We start from the raw sequence: 27,565 nt of genomic DNA, 5'->3' as shown, positions 1-27,565 counted from the left end.
CACACTTCTTCTCCGCTATGTACGTGCTTTCTACCCACCCCTCGCTCTCTTCTACAATGCAGGCTTTTTCTGGTCACACAATCTCCCAAACACTTCCATTACTGACACGTCGAGAGGCCAGTGGGGCGCTAAGAAAACCCGCGTGGCCAATGAGCGGCGTGAAACGTAGCGAAGTGGGCGGGTTTTGCAGGAAAGGTTGGTTGCGCGCGCCGTGTTTACTGCTGTCGCAACTGCGCTGTTCTCGCTGAAACGCCCTCCCTCGGCTACGGTGCCGCGGTGAACGGGTTAATGGATGCGCAGCGGAAGGGGGAGGTCCGGTTCCCGGGAACAGCCAGCCTGGAAGTCATCTGAATTACTGGCAGTAGTGACGTCAGCAGCAGTTTATTAAGGCGAGGGCTGTTCTGTTCAATATAGCTAGCTGACCCCTCCTAGACGAGAGCCCCCCCCCCCCCGGAGTGTGGCACGACTTCGCTTTGGTCACGACATGAGACATGCGGAAAACCCGGTAGTTTTACATTGTTGTGAAAAGATAGAAGAGAATTTTGGGAATTTTTTTGCAGTGATGTAGCCTGCAGGTCTGGTTTATTAATAGATGGTTTGACAAAGCGACAGGCCAGTGGCGCTTCCAGACTCTTTTTATGGGGTGGCCCGGGAGTGGCGGAGGGGCAGATATTTAATATTTTCCAATACTTATAATTTTTATGGTTTTATGGTTTTGAAACAGCACAACGTGAAGTGAGGAATACCAAACAAAAACAGTTTAAGGTTATTTTCCTGCTTTAGGTCTAATTTGATGAATTTGATCTTATGTGCTGGATAAAAGTTGAAAATAACAAGCACTGTTGGGGGTAACGTATTACAAAAGTATAAGATATTACTTTTTTCAGTAGCTAAGGAATATAACATTACTGAAACAAAATATGGGATTATAATAGTCACTACAATCCTAGCTACAAGTGCACTTGAAGGTATTAGATAAGATTTTTTTAACCAGAAATTAAGTTGCCAGATACAACTAAAATGACTCACTTGATCAGTGGCACTCTTGTAATTTTAATTATTAATAAGAATTTATGCATGAAAAAAAAAGAAGTCCCCCAAAACAGAATGCAGCACCAAATCAGGCTGGTGTGTAAATTCTGCAGTTGCGCATAAATGTTGTCAAAACAAAACAGAGAGAATGGGGATGAAGAAAGAAAAGGAAATTGTTGACTGCACTTTTGCTCATTGGTATTATTACTATATTATACTATATATATTATACTATATATATTATTATTACTGGTATTATTATTATTTATTAGTTTATATTTTGCCCAAAGTAACCCAAGGCAGTTTCACTCGGCTATATTTATATAACAGTAATGTGTAATACAAACATACCACATTTTTAAAGCTGTAACTACTAATATAGAATATGTTACAAGTTGAAAGTAACTTACCCCACACTGACAACAAAGTTTAGAACATATGTTTCTGAGGTCAAATCTCCACAAAATCCAATCTGTGCCAAAGCTAACTAATGCTAACACCATAATAAAATGGGTTAAATTTTGTCAAAGTCAGCATTAATATTTGCTTAGTTCATTCATCCACACTGCCACAGATATTCATCCTCAGCCCCCTGAGTGGGGAGGCCCAGCAGAAATCAGGGCCACCCCGGGCCACCCCCTAGACACGGCACTGCTACAGGCCACATCAAAACTATGATCCAACATTCGGCCCTCTGCCCTTTTGTGGGCCCTCAGGCTTTAAGTGGAATTGGCCACAAAAAAAAAAAAAGTTTTCTGAGCAAAAGCAGAGAGCAGTGTTTTCCAAGGGGTACGGGTTACCACTGGGGGTACTTGGGATTATTTCAGTTTTTATAAAATAAGATGAAACAAGGTCAAATTTCGAAATGAATTTAAACATTGAACATTGTAATTATGTATCTCAGTCAAATCTGAATGTGTTTTAGCTTTTAGTTTAGTTGACCACGATGGCAGAATATTTAAGTTAGGGGGGTCCGCGAGGAAAAAAGGGTGGGAAGCCACTGGCATAGAGCACTGCAGTCTCATCACAAAAACCTAGATGTGAGACACTTTCATTCTGGAATATTGCCTTGTTCTCAGTTGTCAGTCATCAGTAAGTGAGTTTCCTCATTTTAATAGAAATGAAATGAAAAATGAAAAAAGAGTTTGGAAATCCCTGCTTTAGACCTGTAGTTCAAGTCGTGTCAAAAGTGCTTTCTAGAAGGCCAGTGGTTCCCAACCTTTATTGCAGAGCCCTTGAACCCTTCATTGGTGCTGCGTGTTGCCCTCAAGGGTGCCCCAGTTTATTTACAAAGGGATCACTGAAGAGCACTATTTATAAGTACAAAGACATAGTTGAGTGTTCAAACTAGGGCTGGGCGATATATCGATATATATTTCTTTTAATGAGATATGGAATTAGACCAAATCGCGTATATCTGGATATTTCAAATTCAGATGAGCTATTAAGTTAACAAAAAGAAAGGCGTAATCTCAAGCTGATTTTTTAACAAAAGTTCATTTTATTCTTTAACTGAGCACTTTACTTTGTTATCTCTTTATGTATAAATGTTGCCCTCTTTTCTTTTCTAGGCTATTTACATTTAAGATGTTTTTTTGTTATTTAAATGTGCACCTTACAGAGCTTTGTAATACAGTGTTTATGTTTACATTTCATAGAGAGTTTTCAATAAAACTATACTCATATTTGGCTTTGACTTAACATTTAATTTCACAGCTCTCACTTTGTGGAAGAAATATCTGGATATATATATCGATATTCAACCAAAATATATCGGGATATGACTTTTGGTCCAAATCGCCCAGCCCTAGTTCAAACATAAAGCTACAAGTCGTCTCAAAACCAGACATTTTCCTGCAAAATGTTCAAATAGCCTTTCCTATCAAATAACGTTCTGATAGTATTCACTTTTCCTATGTGAAGCATCCTATTGTGCATGTTTTGGATTGATGGTGGGAAGTCGGAGCACATGTAGCCCACTTTGACCAGATATAACAGCCAATAATCAAGCAAAGGCAACTTATTATGTTCTGTATTGGTCTCTGTCAATAATAGGAGAAGGGCAGCCTTGTTTATAACAGTTGTGTACACTGTAGAGCATATTAGGAGCCTATAAATTCCATTCATTGTCATATATATATATTAGTTGCCACCCCCGCGCTATGTTGTGGTTTCGGTGTCTGGTACAAAAGTTAAAACGCTTCAGAGGGGGATTTTTCTGATCCCCCTGACGAGGCTTGTAACTACTGACAACTACATATAGGAAGTTGTTTTGAATGTATACATTATCGGCCTACACACTTTTACTACAGGCTACACAAACACAAATGGCACACGTACACACACAAAATACTTGCACTGATCTTTTTCCTGCAATAATAGCACGATTTAGACTTAAAGGGGGATTATGCGAGTTTTTACGCAGAAAAAAAGTTGATTTGTGCGTATTTGACCTTGTAGCGACCCAGTGGTTGTATGAGTGGCCAGCCTGGCGTCTTTACTTTTGATCATGGTGGTCTCTACAACGCTGCAGGATCAATTGTTTTGTAGGTTTTCTGGTGAGAGGCTCCGTCAGCAGTGAAAACCTTCCAAATAATTGATCTTGGAGCATTGCAGAGACCACCATGATCAAAAGTAAAGATGCCATGCTGGCCACTCATACAGCCGCCGGGTCACTACAAGGTCAAATACAACCAAATATCAACTTTTTTTCACACAAAAAAAGTTGCATAATGCCGCTTTAAGGTTTGGTCAATAACCCCATTGCGAGCTATGACCAGTGTTGAGCTTTTTATTCATAATTTCCACTCAATTATGTTAGATTTTCTTCTGTCATAGCCTTTCTCGAGCACTCAGACTGTGCTTGTATTCAATAATTTCACTTAGCAAAACCTTTACTATTCATCTAACTGCTTTATTCTACTCTTGAAACCCCAGAGCCACATATTGTCGTCTAGGTCTTCCCCTCTATCCTTCTCTCTTCAAAAAGAGCACTCTGGCTAATCGCATTGCCAGCCCAATTGATTATTTTAATGGTTTTCAATGGTGCCTCTGTGAGATCAAGGTCACGCCGCATCCCTCGAGTGAAGAGACTGACGCAGGCGGGGGCGCTTTATCTTCACACTTTAAAACGGCAAGTCAATATAGAAAAGGGTGTGTGGTGTTACAAGTGCAAAAGCCCCAAAACCGAGGCGGAGGGCGGATAACAATGTGGTATATTTGTCAAATGTTTTGCCTGGTTTGTGATAAAAAGGAAACTCTGTGTGCAGCTAGGCCTGTCGATAATGGGGCTCTGACATTTAACTCGGCCCCACCATTCACAAAACCATTCATGATGACATTTACATTATCACCTGGTACACAGTGACTCATTGTGAACCTGGCCACATTGGTTTCTTCTGAATAAATACTCATTAGGAGAATGTAATAATGAGGCACAGCGACATGTGGCAGCCTTTGAGAACGTATTTTGAATCAAGTTTTGGGGCGGTGAATACCAGCGCATTGTAAAACTTGCTGATAAGGACAAAATAGACACTGAACATTCATTTATTTTCATTTGCCTATAATTATAAGACAGATTGTGAGACTGTGAGCCTTGGGTGTGGAGTAGGGACACACACAACACTGACAATAACTGTGTCAGTTCATTCTCAAATTCACTCACAAGGATCAGTCATAGATGGCGACACTTTGACACAAATTCTGCATGTTTTGTGGGACAAGGGTCTCAATGAATGAAAATAGGAATTCAAAAAATGTTAAAGGAACAGCCCACCGTTTTTACATACTGAGATATGGTACCTGAGTTTAGATGAGTTGATGCGTACCTGTCTGGTCTTTGTGCGTGCGCTCAGTCTTGCAAAAAGACCAAAGATGTTGCTAGCATTTGGCCTCTTCCAGTATATTCCTATGGCTCCAAACGGGGTGAAGTTAGAAGCGACAACTCTCTTCCACGGGCACAAAGACCAGACAGGTACGTATCAATTTATCTAAGCTCAGGTAAGAACATATCTCAGTCTGGATGAACTGTGTGCCCTCAGTCACGCAAAACGACCGATCCAAACACAAAGATGTTGCTAGCATTTGGCCTCTCCCAGTATATTCCTATAGCTCCAAACATGGTAATGTTGGATGGTAATGACCAGACAGGTGCGCATCAACTCGTCTAAGCTCAGGTAAGAACATATCTCAGTATGGAAAAACGGTGGCCTGTTCCTTTAATATTGTTTAAATGGTCAAAAGTCTGTGAATAACAGAAGAAATAGGACTGAAACTCATTGGACATGTGGGTTTCACCTAAAGGCTGTAGTCTATAGTGTCCAAAGCATAACCACTCGGCCACTTCAAACATTATTGCCATTCACAAAGTATTATATTATAACCAAGTACAAAAATATAAGTGTGTTCTTTTTAGCTAAGTCTCATTTGCTTCCTTGTCTGAAAAATACTTCTTCATCAATCAACAAAGATTGATCATATTACAAAATAAATCTCCAAAATATTGAATGGGACATTTGTAATTGTTACATTATGTTGTTAGACAACTATGTTATACAGCATCCTGTCTCTGTCATACAGTATCTCATCAAGCCAAAACGCAGCCAGCCTTTTCACTCTGAAGCGATTATCAAACATAGCAGACACACAAACCGTATACAATATAATAAAAAGGTTATTAATGGCAGATACATGTCCCTGTGTAAGTGTAACTCGATATTACACCACTGTGAACTCCTCAAGTCGTCCATAGTATGACTGGACTTCAGTGTGAGTAGGAAGGGCATCTACGTGCAATAATCTCTCTATCTATGTCACTTTATCTACGTCACTTTATCTGCATCACATTATCTGCGTCACTAATATCTGCGTCACATTATCTGCGTCACTAATATCTGCGTCACATTATCTGCGTCACTAATATCTGCGTCACTTTATCAAGCACTTGCACTATGACTGTAAGCCTGCACTGCTAATACTGACATTTTAAAATTATAGTATGTTTTATTGTATATACTTTTTGCCCCCTAAGGTGCACATTTCCTGTCTATTCTTCACACCCTGAGTGTTTTTCTTGAAAGCTGAATGTAACAAGTGAATTTCTCCATTGTGAGATCAATAAAGGCTTATCTTATCTTATGTGGCACAAAAGCCTATGGGCAGAGCTTAAGAGCTTCATGTTCTCATAATCAAATGAAAAGACTTCATTTTTGGAGATATAGTAGCGACAAGGACATTCAAAGCCCTAGATTCAAAATCGATTAAACAAAAGCAAAGTCCATTTATTGTTGGTTACAGCCAAACAAAACAACTCTCATAGCATTTAATAGCAACGCAACTCAGTCTAAAGCATTCAACACATAATGAAAAATCGGATTATTGTGTCTTTAATATCTCTTTTTCAAGTTCTAAATGAATTATACAACAACAATGGTCAACATAGATATTAATAAGTGCTTATTCATTGGAAATCAGCTTGTGGTTTGTGGCCTGACATTAAACATTAACACAGAGGTGAGCAAATACCTGTTTAGCTTTTTAACTCCAGCCCAGAAAGCATTTAGGCCTGTCCAACATGTTATGTTAGTTCTAAGAATAAGCACCACTACATTTGATGTAATTTGATGCCAATGGATCTACCTGGTATTTCCTTTGAATCACCCATTAAGGCACTAACTGGGAACATACCTGCTTAGCGACTAATATCTGAGGTCGTATGGCCCCTGAAAGCTTGTCCTTTAGGAGCCTTTTATGAAATTGGTTAAAATGTGACCAACACTGTTCTCATTGGAAGAAAGGTGTTACATAACAGCTGTGTTTATTTATGCAGTTGTTTGAGTGATTACTGTCTATTTTGTATTTGTTTGACACCCACACTGTGAATAGCCAGACCCTCCCCCCAATGTGAAGTAACACAAAGTGGCCCTCGGGTCAAAAAGCCTGCCCATACTTGGTGTAACAGCTCTTAAACTGATGAGAACCTTCATGCCAAACCAATAATCTCAACCAAGCATCAAGCAATGCCTCACCCAGTTATTGTGTGAAAAAGATATAAGGAAAAACATCACTCTTTTCTTGTGACCACATCTCTAAAGTCTTGTTCATGTGACTTCCCTCTTCGTCACATGTGAAACATTCTTCTCGTGATGGCCGGCTCCTCCACCCTCACGGAACGGTCCATATCAGTGTCTCCTTCAAAATAAGATGCTTCATCCAAAGGCCACAAACCCTACTTGCTATGTGCAATTAAAGATCAAGAAATGTACTATGTGCTCACTCACTAAGGCAGATAGACTTGCTGTTTCGGGGCATTCCAACAGGGACATCCTCATTCATAACTATCTCATAAGCTCATAATATAACCTTCTGCTGGCAGCCATAACTAAACAAATACACTTCAGCCAAGCATTTAGCAAAGTAACTCTGAAGCAACGTTACAGTATATGAAAAGTGAAAAAGTTGTCGTTCACCGCTTGTGACCACAGAAAGTCTCAAAAATAACATGTCCGTGTGATTCAGTACAATCTTCCTTCTTCTTCTTCTGTCACGTTCACTTCTTGTGATGCCCCGGCTCCACAGTGACCACCTCTGTCACCTCCAGTAGCGCCTCCACCATGTCAGGACTGTCCAGACTCACTAGCTCCTCCTCCAGCACCTCGTCATGGCCCAGGCCGTTCTCCCCTGCCGCGTGTGGGACGTCCTGCTCCGTCACCTCCACCATCTCTGTCTGGTTGTGTATCACCTCCTCCTCCTCCTCCTCTCCCTCTCGGATCTTCTTGACGTGGAAAGTGAAAGGGGGCACGCGGTACACGCTGCTTTTGGACCGCGCCTTGACCGCGTGGTCTGGGGTGAGCGACTTCTTCAGCTTGTCTTTGGAGCTCTTCATCTTGGCCCGGCGCTCCATGTTGGGGGTCATGCGCGTCCCGATCTTGGTGATTTTCTTCTCCAGCGTGTGCTTCGTCTTCTCTAAATTGTCGCGGGTTTTTTGCCGGGTCTTTTCCAAGTTTTCTTTCGTCTTGATCTTGGTCTTCTCCAGCTGTCCCTTGAAGTTTTCCACTTGTTGCTTGGTGGAGCGCTGCAGTTTCTTGGTGCGGGATTCTTCAATAAGTTTCTCTGCCTAGAGATAGAAAGAAACTTTTATTGATTTGGAAGGAAAATCAATTTAGATCTAGAACTATGCAGATTTGTAGATATTAACAAATCAACTATGTGAGATTGAAATCAGGCCTGAACCAGGTCCAGTTATTATTGATATTATGTAGGACTGAATGAAACAAGCATCAACCACTCAGTTTTAATGGCACTAAATGTAGTCTGTATAACAGGGGTAGGCAAGTTTCCTTGGCAGCGGGCCGATTTTCTTCACTGTAAAAAAACCAAGGGACAGACCCCAAAGTAAAGAACCATTTTCTACAAATGCCAGCATTGTATGTACACAATTATGGCCATACCGTTAAATGATGAAAAAAAGTTTAGGTTCTACTGATATCTAAAGCAGGTACCGAAAAAAAAGAAAGGTTTTGATGCCGTTGGTCCAGGGACAACATTAAAGGACATTTGTTGTTTCAGCTCAAATCAAATGATTTGTTTTTCCCATCTGTTTTCTTTTCATTTTTTCAATTTCTTGCCCAATGCCCAAAATGCCCCATTTCACCCAATCTTTTTCTTATTATTTTTCCCCACATTTTTTTCTTGTTTTCACAATGTTTTTTTTCCTTCTTACTAATTTTCCCTAATTGATTCTCTATTTTTGCCCCGTTTTCCCCCCAAAACAATTTCAACACGATTTTTAGCTACATTTCCCTCCAAAGTATTCCCCATGTTTCACACATTTCCTGTCATTGCAGATGAACCTGATATTGTAAATGTGCAGATCTTCCACACATTATTGTTCTTTTTTCTGGATCTAGACAACACATATTTTAGTATAGATACCGGATAAAGTTAGGCATCGTTCAGATACTGAACGATGGGCAACTGAACAGCATGGGCAACATGACCTAATTGGGCTTTTTGTTTAGAAATAATTGTGAAATATTTGACTGTATTTTGCACATTTTTAGAGTATTCAAGCAGGCATTTGACCTCTCATTTATGCAATAATATAATCTTCAAAATCATTCAAAAAATCCTGAGAGCCAGAGCTTCTATGCTGGAGGGATAGAAGCTCTGGCCCTTCAGGCCCGAGGCCGTCAGCCCACCCCTGCTGTATGGCCAGGACTGGACTAGATCAAAACAAGGGACCTCTTTAAGTCTAAATTAGGACTAGACCAGAGCTAAAAATCTTACAAAAAAGACAAAAAAAAGTCTACAAAAATCGTAATGAATGTAGAAAATATGAGCACAATATTCTTCATGGAAATAAAGATCTAAAAAAAACAAAAACTAAACCAAGACTAAGCAGAGGCTAAACAACACTTAAACAGGTTTCAAACCAAGTACCTCCACTTCCTCGTCAGAGTTGACAGCGGCCTGGACCGACTCGTCTCCAGCCTCCTCTGGGATCAGCTCCAGTCCCTCCACGGCCTCCCCCGGCTTGACTTTGGCAGGTTTGGGGCTCTTCACCGGATCCTAAAGACACAACAACAGAGGGTGTTATAATGTAACACTATGTAAATGCCTTTTTGAGGACAATTGTGTACTCAAGGAATACACTTTTTGTTTTGTGCTAAACTCTTATTTGTTGTGGATACAGTGCTCACATATGCATTACAGAATAATGCTTTCAATATTTAAAGGAACAGGCCACCGTTTTTCCATACTGAGATATGTTCTTACCTGAGCTTAGACGAGTCTGGTCTTTGTGTGTGCCCTCAGTCACACAAAACGACCAAAGATGTTGTTAGCATTTGGCCTCTCCCAATGTATTCCTATATAGCTCCAAACGGGGGTGAAGTTAGAAGTGACCAAGCTCTTCCACCGGCACGTACAAAGACCAGACAGGTACGTATCAACTCGTCTAAACTCAGGTAAGAACATATCTCCACATGGAAAAACGGTGGCCTGTTCCTTTAATGAATTAAATGCTTTATTTAAACTTTTACTTCCAACCCTTTCACTTCATCATTCTTCTTTCTTTTCTTATGTTCTCTCTGTAATATGTAATCATTATTACATTGCATTGCCTTTGCTTGTTCTGTTTCTATTGAAAAAAAAAAAAAAGGAAAAAAAAGTTGATCTTGAAGTCTGAGCCTATTATCAGAAATGTGCCGTATTTTGATTTGTACCTGTCACATGCACCTTATACTGTGTCATATCATAAACATGAGCATGATCTTCAAACATATGGTTTTACAGTCAAGACAGTGGACCTTGTGTTTGGAGCTCAATCAGACAAAGGCTCAAACTGTCTATCATTGTTTAAGATCAAAAATACCCCTTTAGCAGACCAAATTAAAATGCACATGAAAACAGGACGAAAAAAACACACACAAGTGCACTACTGTGAAATGCAAATGTTTATTATGTTGAATGTGGGGTAGGCGCTTATAAGCTTTTTGCTTCATCCCACTGCTTTTAAGCCTCTACTGTTTAATGTGTATTTTTGTAAATTAGGAAAATGTAAGCTGCTCAAATAAACTAAACCAAACTAAAAGAAAAAAAGAGAATTAACAGGTGTAAGATAAAGTTCAAGGTACGTGTACTTTTGCTGATGGACTTATAAACTTTACTGAGTGGGACATCACTAGCTCGTCTCCATGGAGATGCTTTGATTAGATAACTATTAGCCAATGAAGCTTAAATACACATTAGCCTCTTTCCCAAATACCCACTGCACAAATATGCTGTCAATGTGCAACTGAACAATATATAACCTGGAACATTCTGCATTTCACCAAAAGAAATCAAACACAAAAAGTTAAATCTTTGTTTGGGAGAATATATTACTGATGCACAGTGGTGACTCTCCTGACAGCAGTCTATGATATCAGCCCATACCGTAAGTTTAGTCTGCCATCTAGTGGCCAAAGACATACGGCATGTTATGTTTAATTTGATTTGAGCTCATTTAGAAGAATTGAAAAGCCACTAACTGCCATCGACAGGGTAAAGGAAACAGAAAGTGCTGCTAAGCCGCAGGTGCATTTCCTGCAATTTAGTGGTTAGATTTTTTTGAAACGCAAACACTTAACAGGAAATACTTATGATATGACAGATTTTAAATAGCCTAGTCTAGACGGTTGCCAGTATGGTGAGCAAAATGAAGTATTGCATTATTGAAGTACTGTTGATTTAAAACACAGATAAGTCAAAGTTATCATCACAACTGTTGAAAGAAAAGGAGATACACATTGTCAATGCTGCATTATGCTACCTAGTGCAACACAACCACTACCACTATGACTACTACTGATATACAGTAGCTTCTGCTTTTACTATTACAGTAACTGCTTCTACTGTTACCAGCTATGTTTAAGGTCGACGGGAAACCGGAGCGCGCAGAGGAAATGCATCGAGACACAGGGAGAGCACACAGCGGGATCAGTGCCACCAGTGCAGTTTTGTAATAAGACAATAAGAGTAGCGACAATCCTAACTATTTTTATCTATTACTGTTACGTTTTTTAGACGATTAATCCTCAGCAACATTTAAGTGGGAGGCATGTAACCTTGCAACGATTATAATACCCAAAGTTGGCAACAAAAGTATGCAGAGTTTTGAAGTATCCCCAGGGCCGGATTAAAGTAAAGTGGGTCCTGGGGCTAAAGTTTTTTCAGGGTCCCCCATATACTGTATGTCTGTCTGTCGGATTTCTCTCTCTCTCTACTATAAAAAGATAAATGAATGTTTTTTTTTTAACATGCAGAAGTTACTTCTCAAACATAGTACTAGTAAAAAGAAAAAAAAAAAACAGTCCAACATAATGACCCTAATTTGAGCTCAATGGCCCTGGCGGAAAAAACGTTGCTACTGCCAGACTGGTGGGGGGCCATATTTAAAAGGGGGGTCTGGGGGTCCTCCCCCAGAGATTTTTTTTTCCAGTGTCAACTCAATGAAAATGGCTCAGACCTTGCTTAGACCTTGTTTAGACCTGGTTTAGGCCTGGTCTAGTCCTGTTATTTTTCCTGGTTTAGTCTCAGTTACAAAGTCATCTGATTAAGCCTACATGTGAGGGAGTCTGCAAAGAAAGAGAAAGGGAACTCTCTCCTTATGCCCAGGGGCCCTTCAACCTGCTGGGCCCCTGGGTTTAGCCCCTGTAAGCCCCTGCATAAATCCGGCCTTGAGTATCCCCTACAATATTTGAAAACGCTGTGTAATATGCACTTGAAATGTGTCTCTGCATCTAAACCCTGTCTCTTTTTGCCATATGATCCTTAATAAAACAGACTTGGATTCCTTTTCTGGAGCTTTGGGTGTGGACCGGTCCCAGCTGAGCCCTTCTGTATGAGGTTATTTTGGGCACATAGCAGCAGCAGCACCATGAGGCCTGTATATACCCCCTGTCCCGCTGAGGGCCGGTCCCACTTGACAACAGATAAACAGAGCGCCGGTCTCTACAGCAGCCTCCGCCTCGTGCTGACAGAGCAACGGGGGTAATACGGATGAGCAGCTGACACACTGACAACAGGGGAGTCTCACTGTGGGTGTGAGGGGCAAATGGGGAGATGACAAATAGACAGGCCTCGGGGCGACGGAGGCTCAGGGGGAACAGTGGTCAACTTGTAGCCAGACATTGATTGATACTAAACCTTGTGAGCAGATTTTGAAGAGTTTATACAGGTGAAAACCCAAGTAGGGGAGACCGAGGCTATTTGTCACACTTTTATTTCTAGAGTTCACTCCTCATCAACAGAAAATCCCACAAGAGTCAGACCTAATACATGAAAGCTTGAACCCTTGACTTGAAGTAGACCTCACTCTCTTTTTTCTATCATATTGTGATAAATAGTTATTAACCGTTAAACACAACAAAACAGACTGTGGGGTTGGTTGTCACTTTTGTTTTAATGGAGTTGTTTAATGTAAACCTTTGTAATATTTGAATGTATGTTCATAACACTAATTTGAACTAACTGTTGATTGTTTTTGCAAAATCCTCCATGAGATGTAAAATGTAACCTACAAATTCACTAAAATGACCCAAACATACAACTCCACTCTTCCACTCTTTTTAGCCATTTTCTGGTGGAATATGCACTTATTTATCACACATAAATAAAGTCAAGTGTAAATCGGGTCCATATGGATATTTTCTCACAGCAGATTGTTCAGTAGAAGCGAAAAAACGGCATTCATTCGCGAAGATTCAGCAGGTCGAAGCCGTGGATGGAAGAGGCGGAGATGGGGCGGAGGCGGGGCGGAGGCGGGTCGCAGCGCAGCTGGGAAGCGAACGAACCATGATTGCTAGAGGCTTAAAAGCAGGACCGAGGTAGATGATTGGCTGCCATGGAGGTGCGGCTCTTACGCTGATGGGCTGAGGAGGAGGTGTGGCACTCACGGAAGCGATCATTGGCTGGAGGTAGGTGATGCTGAAATTGGTCTCCCAGGTTGAATTAACGCCGAGGCTTCATAATAAAGTGATCATAAAAACATATTAGACACAAAAGAAAAAAATGTGACAAATGACCCCTCAGTTTTTGTGACAAATAGCCCCGAGTGTCCACTTTACCAACAATGTAAGCTAGCTAACAAAACGGCTTAAATCAAAGCTAACGTCTGCGTCTTTCCGATCAGTGTCTGTTGTTTATGGCACTAACTGAAGGAAAGCTCTCATTACAGAAATAACCCACACATTAAAGTTTGGGAAAAGGCAGAAAAACATTTCAAATGTGTCCTGTCTTCATGTCTTCAGTCCAAATGAGAAAATTATTATTGGAAGAGAAGGTGAATACTAATACACATATTGTATATCAGTACCAGCGTACAGCGCCCTGTACAAATTACCCCACATGACAAATAGTCCCGGTCTCCCCTACTAAATTTCAATACAACATCGGCATATATTTAATTTCCGTAGATTTCCCAAAATTCCATCACACAAAGGAATGGGGGAGATTGCAATATTCAAAAGCTAATTAGATACAAAAAGCAAAATATTGTGTAAAATTACAGCCAAAACTGCAGCTGAATGTGTTGCAGAGTTAGTGGTTCTCATCCTGTTTTATCCCATGCACCCTTAGAGGCATTAACTTATACTCTGAGTACCTCGAAACTCGAGGATTCTGCAAATATTTTAAGATGGAGAACAACTAAACATAGATTATTCATAGAAAATATAGAAAAATACACACAACGTCAAACACTTCACACAATCAAAAATATAATTTAAACTAACTTTTCTTTGAAAGTAAAACTGAAATTCTACTATTATAGACCACAATGTTTCAGCAAAGATTAGCAGCTCCATTTCTGACAGTCCCAGGGCAGCTGCGGCCGAGCGTTACTGATACTATAACCTTTAACCGGATAAAGAATCACCCAGCCTCATGTCCATTAAGTGGAGCAGCGCCCCATTCACAAATTACAATCACTGAACAGGAAGTCTGCTGTAAATCCTGGGGCCACAGATCGTGTGTGCAAAAGCAACCCACATTGAAAAGGAGGCATTGCACATTTATGCAAATAAATCGCCATAGAAACGCGGTATACCGCCGTAAATATGCGCAGGTTAAAGCTGTTTGCTCAGAGTATACTGTCAGACTGTGGCGTTTCCATGAAGGAGGGGAATTTACAATGACGGGGTATTTAGAGTCATAAACTTTAGTCACTTATAAACACTTTTACTCACAACAACACAGAGCAGGGCCATGCAGGAAGACTGTTGTTTACAAGCCCGAATGTTTGTGGCCGCATTGATATTAGGAACTCCTATTTGGGAAGTCGGGAGAGCAAACAGAGAGAGGACTTTTACGGTCCTCTAAATGGCATCGGGTAAACAGATGAGTGATTTCTTCTTTCAAGTTGTTAAACCAAGTACAACATAGGAAGAGATCTGGGTTTGAACATCAGACGAAAACAATGACCCAACCATGGCTATAAACTAAAACTACAATGCCAGTCTATTGACATACCATTATGCCAGACACCAATTTACCTGCATGAATGTGAAAACTTTGAGGATTGATCTAAATGCGATCAACACCAATAGATCCAGGGCCGTTACTAGACGTGTGGAGGCCCAAGACAAGAGAAGTAATGGGGCTAGAGGTCGACTGAAAAAATAAAAGCCGACATATCTCCGGTACGGAAAATGAAGATGATATTTTTTCCCCCTCTGTCGGAGTGGTGACACTTTTATCTTTTGTGCAACGTCCTGCCATTCCAACACACAAGATAATAATTAAAAATACGTAGGCTTACTAGAACTAACCCTAACCTTACCTTAACCATAACCTTAAAGGGACTATACGGAGTTTAAAAATGTTAAAATTATTTATTTTCCTCCCCCTACATGTTCCAGCAATGTCCTAATGTGTAGAATGAACCCAGACCTGTCTCACCACAACTGCCTCTAAAATCCTGCACTGTCACTCAAAAAGGTGTTACTTCGGGTCATTCACAAGCTTAATATAGAAGGTGCAGTTACACGCATGACCTGAGGTGGCAGTAGTGAGTATAAAATGGCCAACTTGTATCTAGCCCTTTTAGGATAGTGGAGTTTACAAAATGAATAGGCTAAAGTCTCAAAGCTATTGTCGGGATAGAGGTATCAAAAGTGTCGGATTGGCGGGTTGTCGCAGTGGAGGGTTGTCGGAATGACGGGTCGACCCCTCAGAGGAAAAGAGAAACATCTCGATGAAACTTGGTTAGCAACAAGTTTGTTAAACAGTCACACAAGTTTCACTAAACCTCAGTCAATATTGACACGTTGTATGTCATTTTGAAGCACGGAACCTGGAAAATTCAATTGCTGAGTTAGTTTCAACCTCCGCAATTGTGTTTTTGATCGCCGCACAAAAGGCCAAAGCTAGCAACAGCATGCTAATGCTAATGGCAGCTAATCAACGCTGGGACAGAAACTATGATTGAATCAACATAAGTGATAAAATAAGTAGACAAGTATTTATGTTTGTACAGGATCACAGACCACACAATTGGAAAAATCTGCCATAAATATAAGTTAAAAATATCGGCCGGGCATAACGACACTGGCCAAAAAAATCCCCCAAAATCGGTATCGGCCTTAGAAAAAAAAACATATTGGTCGGCCTCTAATCAGGCCATAAATTTTCTGTACTACGACCTACAATATTTGGCTTATTTTCTGATATTTGTCCTTTTTCCCCGCCATAATTTACAGGCATAATACGTTTACTGTATTGCTTGCAAAAGAAACAAAATTGAAATTGAAAAAACTGACTAGTTTGCCATCAAATAAGAAAAAAAATGTTACAAACGATTGCAATAAATGAAGTCTGACAAGTCCATTACACCATTTATTTTTAGTCACGTGTAACTATTCGGAGATTGAGCTTTGAAATAATTTAATTTCTGTACCATAATTTGTAAAATATTAACATAAGCAAAGTATAGTGGAAAGTTATAGCAATAGTAGAAGTAGCAGAAACAGCAGCAATGGTAGAAATAGTATCAATACTGGTAATGCACATAGTAGTAGCAGGCGTGAAGTTAGTTGTAACATGAATAATAATAAGTATAATAGTAAACATATTAGCACTAGAAGGTAATGATAGCACAGCAGCAGTAAAAAGTAGCAAAGTAGTATTTTTGCTGTACTGTTTTTGCAAATTTATGAAGATCGTTTATTTTTACTCCTGATGTCTTTCCACTCCTGGTGTCAATGGAAAAAGCCGCTCTGTGTGTTTAACAGACAGGAGCTAGAGCAGCCACTGAAAGCCTCATTCAACAAGTAGGAGGTGTGTTAGCCGTGTCTCAGCGAATGGAAAAGTCTGCTGCTGTTTCTCTGTACAAGACGTCATTTTCCTGCTCCCTCTCGCACAGAAAAGGACAAATAAGGACACACGCAAATAAAAAGGTCCCCGCTGTTTATGAGATCGGGGTAAACAGTTACATTGGAAAAGCAAGGAGTAAAGAAAAAGGTTTAACGAGGCAAGATTTCCACGAATTAAAGATTGTGTTGTATCACATTAAGGGAAACAGGATCTGACATTTCTTTCTGGGGTTGTACAGTGGCAGAGGTGCATCAACATAAATGCACAGTAGAATAAGCTTCCTGCAAGGTTACTACAAGATCATGCTTTAAATCTTATTTTTTTATATATATACTCTTATTTAACCAGGAAAGTTCATTGGTCTATAGCTATACAGTTGAGAAGCTTCTATATTTGGGTAAAGCCGAACTGAAGAAAATGCACACAGTTAAGGTGGGGGTTAAGAGATTAAAGTAGAGCAACATTTTCATTATGTAATTAAACTGATGCCGTGTTGTCTTTTTATTCCTCCATGTTGCAAAGCTTTTGTAAGGAAATATTGTGCCATAATTTCCACTACATGCTGATATTTTTTTACTTAATTGCCCCAAAATGTTAAATACTAAAGCCAATAACACTGCAAGAAGATGATCTACTTATAATAAACATCTTAAGTCCCAAACTGTGCAGCGGAAGCAGCCTGCTAAATGTCTTCCTTTTCTAATCTTAGTCCATACTGGAAGTGCATTACGATGTTTTGCTTTGCTTCCAGATCTCTCTGCGTTTACAGGCCCCTCGCACTTCGACATTTCACTTATAGATAATCTAACACACGCCTTTCCTTTTGGGGCAGGGCGATGATAGGCCTCTCCGGTGAGTCATCGGAGCAGCTGTTCCGTCCTGTCCTAAAAACCCTCCCGCGCATCTGTGCACCTGACCTCCACAATGAGGGCTATTACCGACCCTTATCCCACAAGAGACATGTACCAGCGGAGCATGTGTCGATGTGGCCCTGTATAGAAACCGGCGCCGCTTTTGATCGACCCCAAACTGTGCGGGGCAGGCTAAAATAAGAACGCTAACAGGGCATAGCTGCGGTGATTCATGCTAAAGCTAAGTTAGGATTGTTTATGTTTGTGTGTTGGGTTGGTATGGGCGAAACATGTGCAGAGGTTCAACACACAAAGCCGTCTAATCCGTGAGAGGAGGCCCCACTTTGATGGAGGTGGGCCAACTTTAATACCGTTTTAGCACCGAGTGAATGTGTTAAGAAGCAATGCAAGCAGACATTACAAGTTGTAAGGCATTTAGCTGGCTTTGAAGCTGAGTGCTATGGAAAGATGGGCTCAAATCAATATAATTATACTACAAATGCTGATGCCTATATGTGGCAAAGACTGTGTTTATTATGGACAGCTTTTCAGTCTACGGACAGAGATTACAATGGGATTAGTGTTTTCTGGAAGCTAAGTCCTCAATGGGACATAGGAGGTGGGTGACCAGATTTTCCAATTTAAAAATTGGGACACAGTTCTTAAATATGCTGCAGGGGTTCCAAACTGTTAAAGTGCATATGACAGGTTTTAATGCTTTTGAAGGTGACTTACCGTAACTACATTTGTCTATCTTGTACTTTCTGTGCCATTGCCTGAAATAAATGAACACATTTCTGAATTAAAGTAAGGTGGTCGCCTCCCGCAGGAGGTGTTCCAGGCATGTCCTAGTGCGACAAGGCCTCGTGGAAGACCCAGGGCACGCTGGTGGGACTATGTCTCCGCTGGCCTGGTGTCGCCTCGGGGTCCCCCCAGAACAGCTGGAGGAGGTGTGTGTGGATTGGGAAGTCTGGGCATCTCTGCTGAGACTGCTGCCCCCGTGACCCGGCCCCGGATAAAGCGGAAGAAAATGGATGGATGGGTTTGCTACTAAATAAAGATACAAAGACATCTAGAGGCGCAAAGTGGTTCAACAGCCCATAAATACATAAATAACGAAGAATGCTAACATGATGCTACATGTTAGGAGAGTGCTAATGCTGACGCTAGCTAGCGCTAGCTACAACTGCTGTTTTTTCGCTTCTACTGAACAATCTGCTGTAAATAAACATCCATATGGACCTGATTTAGACCTTACTTTATTTGTATGTGATAAATAAGTTAACATTTCCCTAGAAAATGGCTGAAAAGTGAGAAAAACTACATTCTACATTCAGGTGATTATACCTGGTAATTGATGTTAACATTAGCCAAGTTAAGTGTCTTATTTTGGAGATACACCTGGACAACTGGGAGAGAGACTGAGTAAAACTGGGACAAATCAATGGTTTTGAAGAAATCCACCTCGATGTGGGACACAAGACTCAAAACTGGGACTCGGCTAAACTGGGACATCTGGACACCTAAACAAAGGAGCTAAAAGACTGATTGACTGACTTAACATTAAATATACTTTTAAATTACCTTAAAATAATTAGCTCTTCATATTTGTGTGCGAATACAACGCTGTTTTAGAAATGCGCAGCGTAAAAGCCGTGACCCGCTGGTTTGTGGTAATGGAAACCCCGAGCTGTTTGCATGTATTCATTCAAAGAGCCTCTATTTGCAGTGACGTGACGAACGGACATCACTCTGGCCACAGGAAGGGAGTTCCTGGGTTTTTCTGTCTCAGTGATTCGTGAAATCCCACACAGAAACACCAACGGGGAAGCCCTTTTCCACTGCTCTGCCCACAGAATCCCGGGTTAGACCAGGGGAAAGAGAGTTTCCATTTTCATGTCTGTGTGAAGCTCCTGTGCCAAATTCTGTTATAAAACTCAACCTGGTGCTCGGCTCACACCAGTGTTTGAGCTGCCACACTCAACAAACTGTGTTTTCCATTCGAGCATGGAAGACTGAACTGAGAGAAGTTGTAAGAAATGTATAATGTATGGTGGTAATACAGTAGCTCGCTTGGTAGACTAACTAACACAAAGGTTGCTGGTTCGATCTGAGCTCCCAGACACTTATCTCACCTTGAGTTCCTTATCCGTGAAGTAATGGATAAAAGAACCATAAATATTATGAACATAATTTTCAAGGACCCACAATCATAAAGGCGTCATGGAGCTAAATGTTTGTAGAGGTCAGGGCTTCCCTTTTCAGGCCACGACCCCCAAAATAACACAACCACAACAACTTGGGACCCCCTTCTGTAAAATGTTATTCACATTTACAATAATTTAAAGCAATACTAAGTAACTTGTTTACCTTAAAGGAGCTATACCTGGTTTTACTTCTAGAAATGGAATGAATGTATTTTGTCCTCCTTTATTATTGTAAACTCAAACGTTTGTGGGGAACACAGCGTGCGTCAAATTATAAAACATTTGTATCAATTTTATGAATTTTCACGCTATTTTTCAAACATTTTTGTGAAAATGACCCTGAAAAGTGGCCCTGCAACTTGTGAAATGTGCCGATAAACTTGTCCCTGAAAAGAATTTGGATAATACAAATATATTAGTAAAGTTCCGAATGAGTTTGGACCACAACTAACATTTTAATTTAGTGGCTTCCCCTTTAATTATTTGCAATAAAAAAAAAAAATCAGGTATAGGGCCTTCAACAAATCCTTTCCGTAGTCCCTCTGGAGATAATACAAGTGTTAATGGGATAATTGGAGGGTCTTTCATCTCCCCCTGGTGTCTCTGGTCAGAAAACCACAATTGCAACTTGACTGCCACCGGACCAGAGCCACCAATACACACTAATGGAATCACGAAGAAGAAGCTAACAGGCTAACAGGCAAAGCTAACAGTGGGCTAGCGCCACTTAAACAGTATTTACAGCAAGTTTTGAGTGAAAAAACATATTTCCATTGTGTAATTGAATGTACAATATCCCTCTCTCCCTTTGTCTTTTCTGTCAGCGTAGTATTTACTCTCACGGACAATTAATAAGTAAAAAATCGCAACTTGCTACGACACCTGCAGTTGCGTTTACGGCCTATAGGGGCATGAGTTACTTAGTACTGCTTTAAGGTGCAAAACAGTTCAAATCTGATTGAATGATGTTAGTTTGGATACTGTATTTTGATATTTGGCCTAATTTCACTAACATATTCTGTTTTCAATCAAAAACACATCAAACTAATTGTCAGAAATGTAAAAAAAAAAAAGAGGTTTCAAAATCATCTTGCCCTACATCAGTGACCTGCGAATCCCCAGGGAGTCCTGACCCTCACTTTGGGAACCACTGGTCTAAAGCTGATATGACTGAAGGGAATTGGAAGAACTTCACAAGAAACAGAGCCACTTGCAAACATTTACTATGGAGTTAAACTGACACAACACAGAAACAGTGCTTCTCCATATTAACCTGAACTGTCGGATGCAGCTTGTTATCCTGATCTGTTTGGTGTTTATGACTCTGATAACATAATTTAAGTAGTATTACTCGTATTTATAGCTACAAACATGCGTACTCATGCAGAATGTAATCCAAAGGGCACCTACATGGGGAGTGTCCTGGACCGCTCTCAGCCTCAGTCTATAACTCACGGAGGAGTGACAGGAGCAATGGGCCACACAGACAGGCCAGGCTGCAGCTAAACCAGAAACCATGAGAGAATATCACTCTGTCGCACTATGGGCGAGACATAGTGTAGGCAAGTATTTTTATTCTGATCGCAATGTCACAACAACCAAGTCTCAAGGTCCACTGAACTCTCGTCACTTATGTAAAAAACCCAGGGCTTTGGATGAACCATGTTGATCGACCATCTTAATAAAGGATAATTACTTCCACGTGCCGCTCATATTTGTTTGGATTGCCTCCGTTTTTTGACGCTTTTTTGCAATTTTTATCCCTTTCCCTACAGTGGGCCTGTGTCAAACCCTACCATCATTTTTCATACAAATGCTGCCTTTTGTACATTAAAAATGACCAAACTGCAAACTATTCCAAATAAAACATTTGGGGGGTCGAAACTGATATGTTGAAGCTGGGTCCCGAAGTCACACCAGTTGAGAACCACTGCCCTAGAGCTCCTTTACAAACTTTGGGAATACAAGTCTGAGAAATCGGCCATGTCATTGTTTCTACGAGCTCCAATCACTTGTTGGAAAGGAATTTCAAAGCGAGGCCAAAGTGTAAATTGTTGCAGCTTGGATTCAAACCCCTGACACAGAGCAACCTAACCCCAAGGACAGATGTGGGCACGTGGACCACTGCAGATGGTCTCAGGGTCAGACCGTTTAGAGAAAATGTGAATAATATTTTGTCCTCCTCCTTTGTTTGGCTATGTCCTTATTTAGAGCTACTTTGGTTTGATTATTTTGCCTTGGGTTAGCTCAGACAGATCATCTTCATTTCATCTCCCTTTGGCAGTAGTTTGTGTTTGGAGGTGGCTCTGAAGAGTTTAAAGGAATAGGCCACCGTTTTTACATACTAAGATATGTTCTTACCTCACTTTAGACGTGTTAATATATCCCCGTCTGGTCTTTGTCCGTGCGCTCTGTCAGGCAAACGGAGCACATACGCAGCCTCTCCCACATGTCACATAGCTCCAAAAAAGCTCACGATAGAAGCTACCAAGCTCTTCCACGTGTTCCCTATTTAAATAAAGTTACGTGAAGTGTTTTCATGCGAAGTATATTTACCCAGAAATGTAGCATGTCGATTTTATAAGCAAATAAAAAGGGGGACTATATTGTGAGGCGTAATGATACGAGGAGTAAAACGTCCGCGCAGTAACTCCTAAAGGTTATTGACGGAAGTGAGCGGGGGAAGTCTTTAGGAGTTACTACGCGGACGCTGTGCTCCTCGTATCATTACGCCTCACAATATAGTCCCCCTTTTTATTTGCTTATAAAATCGACATGCTACATTTCTGGGTAAATATACTTCGCATGAAAACACTTCACGTAACTTTATTTAAATAGGGAACACGTGGAAGAGCTTGGTAGCTTCTATCGTGAGCTTTTTTGGAGCTATGTGACATGTGGGAGAGGCTGCGTATGTGCTCCGTTTGCCTGACAGAGCGCACGGACAAAGACCAGACGGGGATATATTAACACGTCTAAAGTGAGGTAAGAACATATCTTAGTATGTAAAAACGGTGGCCTATTCCTTTAAAGGGGCTAGATGCAAGTTGGCCATTTTATACCCACTACTGCCACCTCAGGTCATATGTGTAACTGCAGCTTCTATATAAAGCTCGTGCATGACGCAATTCGGACCCAAATTAACACCTTTTTGAGTGACAGTGCAGGATTTTAGAGGCAGTTGTGGTGAATAGGTCTGCGCTGGGGGGGAGGAAAATACTTTTATTAATTTTTTTTTTAATTGTCCCTTTAAGAACCACTGTACAAGGCCATTGCACCGCACCTAGTCATTACATTAAGACTTTTGTGATGCTTCTGACCCAACGTTCAGTGTCACCAATGTATAATGAAACTTCTCCAGATCTAAAGAACCTGGAACTTACAATCAAGCACACTTTTGGTTGATAGAATATAACCCTGACGCAAACAAAGCCCGCTAAGCTTAGCATAAACAACCCAAACATAAATCTCAATACTGCAATTCTCGAAAAGTGTTGATCTTGAGCAAATGAGGCATGTCCCACCGGGGGTGTGTTCCCATGGGGCGGAGGCCACAGGGGCGATTCAGGACACGCCAAAGGGATCATGTCTCTCAGCTGGCAGGAAAGGAAACTATTGGCATTTCCCAGGAGAAGAAGTTAGAGGAAGCGTCTGGGGAGAGGGAAGTGCTCAACATAGTTATCGTAACCTTCTAAGCTCTCGCTAATATCTGAAACTAAACACACTTTTGCTTTGGACTATTTCATTGTAAAAGTGAAGTCAATCCCAGCTGGTGCATTTGTTATCACATCTGCCATATCACAGCATCCGCATTACCAGCACTTCATGACAATCTGCCCCTTGTACTCACTTTGATCATACTTTCTCTGCTGTATGGACAAAGTCAAAGTGCCCCCGGCTGTGGGAGAATCTGCGTGGCGAGGAATGAGCACACATTTCTGATCGACGGCCAAGAAGCTGGATCACTACAGACCACCAGAGTCCCAGCTGGTCCGTCCTGTCTGCTGCTCTAGGTTGCAGATGTCTGGACATGCAACTGAGGCATTTTCGATAGGTACACGGCGCTACATAAAAAACAAAATGTCTACACGGCACAATAGCATATGATAAGCTCTGGCTCTGGAGATTTTTCGGAATATTTTCCCTAGTATTTAAAGGCATACTGTGTAATAGGAGTGTGACAATATATCGATTTTCCGATATATCGCGATATTTTGCGAGACGACACCGATACGTTTTATCCCGATATCGATACTTTTGATGACGTCGTGCATATTAATGAGTGAAGTCATACATATCGATGAGGCAGCAGTCAATAGAGGCCAATAATGATGAAGAATTCAGTCAGAACAGTAGGGGGCAGCACCACAGTTTTCAACACTTGGACCAAACACTGACAAACAAATAAATTACTTTTAATTATTGTTTTTATATTTCTAAAAAAGATTAATTTGGGGTTGATTTACTCCTTTTTAAATAGGACTGTGGTTTCTTATTTATTTAAATGTAAATGACGTCACTGACAGATCTATAGACCCATTTTCAGTGCGTAAGACAGGGATCATTTATAGACACATAAAAAAGGGGTAGAAAAGCACATGAAAAGAAATGTAAACGATGAATAAAGTGTAGTATGTTAAAATAAAGGTTAAAAGTAGCATGTCTTTTTTTATTGTGATGTATCGTATCGATTATCGCAGTATCGGCGTATCGTGAGATAATCGTTATCGTAAGCCATGTATTGCGTATCATATCGAATCGTGAGGTACCCAGAGGTTCCCACCCCTACTGTTTTCGATTGCAATGTTGCCAGCAATACAAAACTTGCTCCTAATGATTAGTCATACTTAGTGCCATTTTGAAAAGGCATTATAATAATGACACACATTTCTCACTGGATTATTATTCCTCATCATGTCCACTACCTCTGTGCGACATCTCAACCAATTTCACTGAGAAAATCCTGAGAAAATTCAAGTCGAATCACACATCTCACACACTATAATGTCCCTAAACTTCTCCAAGACTGGACCATCTCCAGTCGGATCTGTACACGGCCATGCAATCTCAATAACGCCTCTGTTGCCTTGAAAGAATGTGATCAGAGGAAACTGACAGCAGTGCGAGAAAGAGGCCAAGGCTCCGCTGCTCCGCTAAGTACCGGAGCTCAGCCGTGGCCCCGCATGGACTGTGACATGCTACAGCGAAATGTGGAGCCTGCCAGACATCTTTCCACTCGCCGAGGTGAGGAGAAATGAGCAGCAGTGAGCAGAGCGAGGAGCTGCAGTTGCTAGTATTAGTAGTAGGAAATGTCGTAGTTGAAGTGGCACGTGGTAAGGCGACAGCTAGGGTTTAGTTGATAGAGGTTTGCACTACTATTCGCAAAGTATGGAGTTGTTTTGTCCTGTACCCCCTTCCCTGTACAATGGCCTTGAGTGCTAGGAACTGATGAATTGGATCCTCTTTGGTGACTCATTTTGGGGAATTCAGTTCAACCTTATGCTGGGTTAGTGCTAGACGTCTCCCTTTATCAGCAGAGTGATTTAAATGTTAGTACAAAATAATCATGGTAGTTAATATTGAATGGTTGTGAGTTTGGGGAGTGGGCAGGGGTGAATGGAGGATACCCGTGGGCGCGGGCAGAAGGCGAGACATGCCACAGGGCTGACTCACACGGCTGCTAAAGTGGCACAGCCTGCAGGCACTGGAGTGTTTCCTAACTGCCCCCAGGGATCAGACTGACAGCTGACGGATGGGAAGGGCCCGAGCTGGGTTCCCCCTAAAATGTGTTCACTTTCAATCAAGAAATGACAGTCATGTTCGCTCAACATTATGGCAAAATTATGTGAAGTTTGTTGAGTTGTCAGTGCAGCTAATAGTCTGGACAGAGCAACTATTCAGATGTTAAGATAAATAAAGCAAGTTATTTTTTGCTTGATCATATCGCAACATTGTGCATACACTGCCCCAGCTCAAAAAAAGTTGCCACCTGGATTTAACTAAATGTTATCACCTGGGGTTGCTGCACGTGCCCAAAGAATGAGCTACTAGAACATCCCGATTGACCAGGTTATTCCATCCATTTCTTCTTCCCTGATGGAACAGGCATATTCCAAGTCGACAAAGCCAACATTCATCGGGCTCACTTTGTGAAAGAGTATTCAGGGAGCACGAGGCATCATTTTCACACATTGAATGGCCTCCACAGTCCAGATCTTAATCCCATTGAGAATCTTTGGGATGTGGAGGGAATGGCTTTGCGCAGTGGTTACACTCTCCCATCATCAATACAAGATCTTGGTGAAAAATGAATGCAACACTGGATCTAGTACTTCTTCTAGAGCCAGTTTTCTTGGAACACACAGGACGGCTTCTCCAAATAGACAATCACACTCACTTGAGCAGGATGTCTTAAGCATTTTGCCCAAGGACACAATGGCAGATGTAATGATAGACATGGAGATTGAACTCTACTGCACGAGCAACTTCTTCAAAATCTATAGTCTCGGCTTTGCTAGTAGGGAGCACACAGTTAATGCATTTTGAGTCCCTGTTGCAATATTCGTTTCTACCACCGGATGGAGTCAAGCGCTCAGTCCCTTTTTCATAGCTCGACCATAAAGGTTAAACACTTGCGAGTCAAACTTGTCTTACAATGGGATTCTATGTTTGCACTGGAAAGACTTTTGATAATGCCTTTGGTTGTGGGTTGAGGGGAGGACACCCCGTGGGCTGCTTGTTAATGGCATGCCAGCAGAATGAATCACGCTACTAATTCGGCATTGCCTGTGAAGTGCATTTGGGGGCTCTTTGCTGAAGTGGCTGGTTAAGTATTTGCTAACTACCCTCTCTGTACTGAAAGCGCTGTCTGATTAATGGCATCAGAAGAAGCTCTTAAAAGTCATTAAACCACTGGAGCAGGGCCAATCCTAGGTTTCAGATGGTCTAATTGCTGGGTTTCAGGTGACATCACAGCATTCTAAGGGCCTACATTATATAGAGGAACAATTATTTTGTTTTTGAGGACATTTTTTGGTCTTGTACAAAGAGATTATGGACTGATATTAATGATCATTTTTGTAATTCATACATTTTATTTTTAGCTACGACGAAAGTGTAATGCAATTAATAGGAAAAACTGGCTCCTGCTCCCAACTGGGTCCAGTGACATCATCACATTGTAGAACCTGCAACCCAGCAATGCAAGATGATGTTTGTCCTACTTTAACAAGCAAGCTCAACAAGAAACGTCTTAAATGTGTTTATTTATGGACATATTTGGAGGATCAGCCCCATGAGATGCATCATCTCGTTTTCAAGGGGTCCTTGGGATCATCATTAAATGCAGTAGGCAAGTACATATTTTCAAGGCTTGGGAACCCAGGGTGTTGAGGGTGGTGCAGCACCCCCTGGTAGATTTTCCAACGGCACTCCATTAATTAATAGAAAATATCCCTAACCAAAATATCTTCGCACGGCTCTGCACGTTTGCTCCTAAACTGGTAAGATACAAGGCCGTACATTTGTTTGTCTGTGTCGTCACTGGTTTCTAAACTGTTCTGTTGTTTTGCCTCATGAAGGGGGTAAGTGTGTGGAGTTTGCCTGTTATGTCTGGGTGGG

At 41.1% G+C, this 27,565-nt stretch overlaps 1 protein-coding gene across 1 annotated transcript in view; it reads right to left on the bottom strand.

Annotated features, from left to right (window-relative positions):
- Positions 1-6,988: 6,988 nt before the first annotated feature.
- The window catches only part of cavin1a (caveolae associated protein 1a), a 33,705-nt gene continuing 13,128 nt past the window's right edge, over positions 6,989-27,565 (bottom strand). The window contains exons 3-4 of the mRNA XM_079564531.1: positions 9,475-9,603; positions 6,989-8,149 (exon numbers count right to left, since the gene is read on the bottom strand). Coding sequence (XP_079420657.1) covers positions 7,583-8,149; positions 9,475-9,603 — 696 coding nt within the window. The 3' untranslated portion in view covers positions 6,989-7,582. The remainder of the gene's footprint in view (positions 8,150-9,474; positions 9,604-27,565) is intronic.

The sequence above is a fragment of the Gobius niger genome, assembly GCF_951799975.1.
Source record: "Gobius niger genome assembly, chromosome: 10".
Classification (NCBI taxonomy): domain Eukaryota; kingdom Metazoa; phylum Chordata; class Actinopteri; order Gobiiformes; family Gobiidae; genus Gobius; species Gobius niger.
Note: the sequence above shows the minus strand (reverse complement) of the source record. Positions and strands in the feature narration are given on the sequence as shown.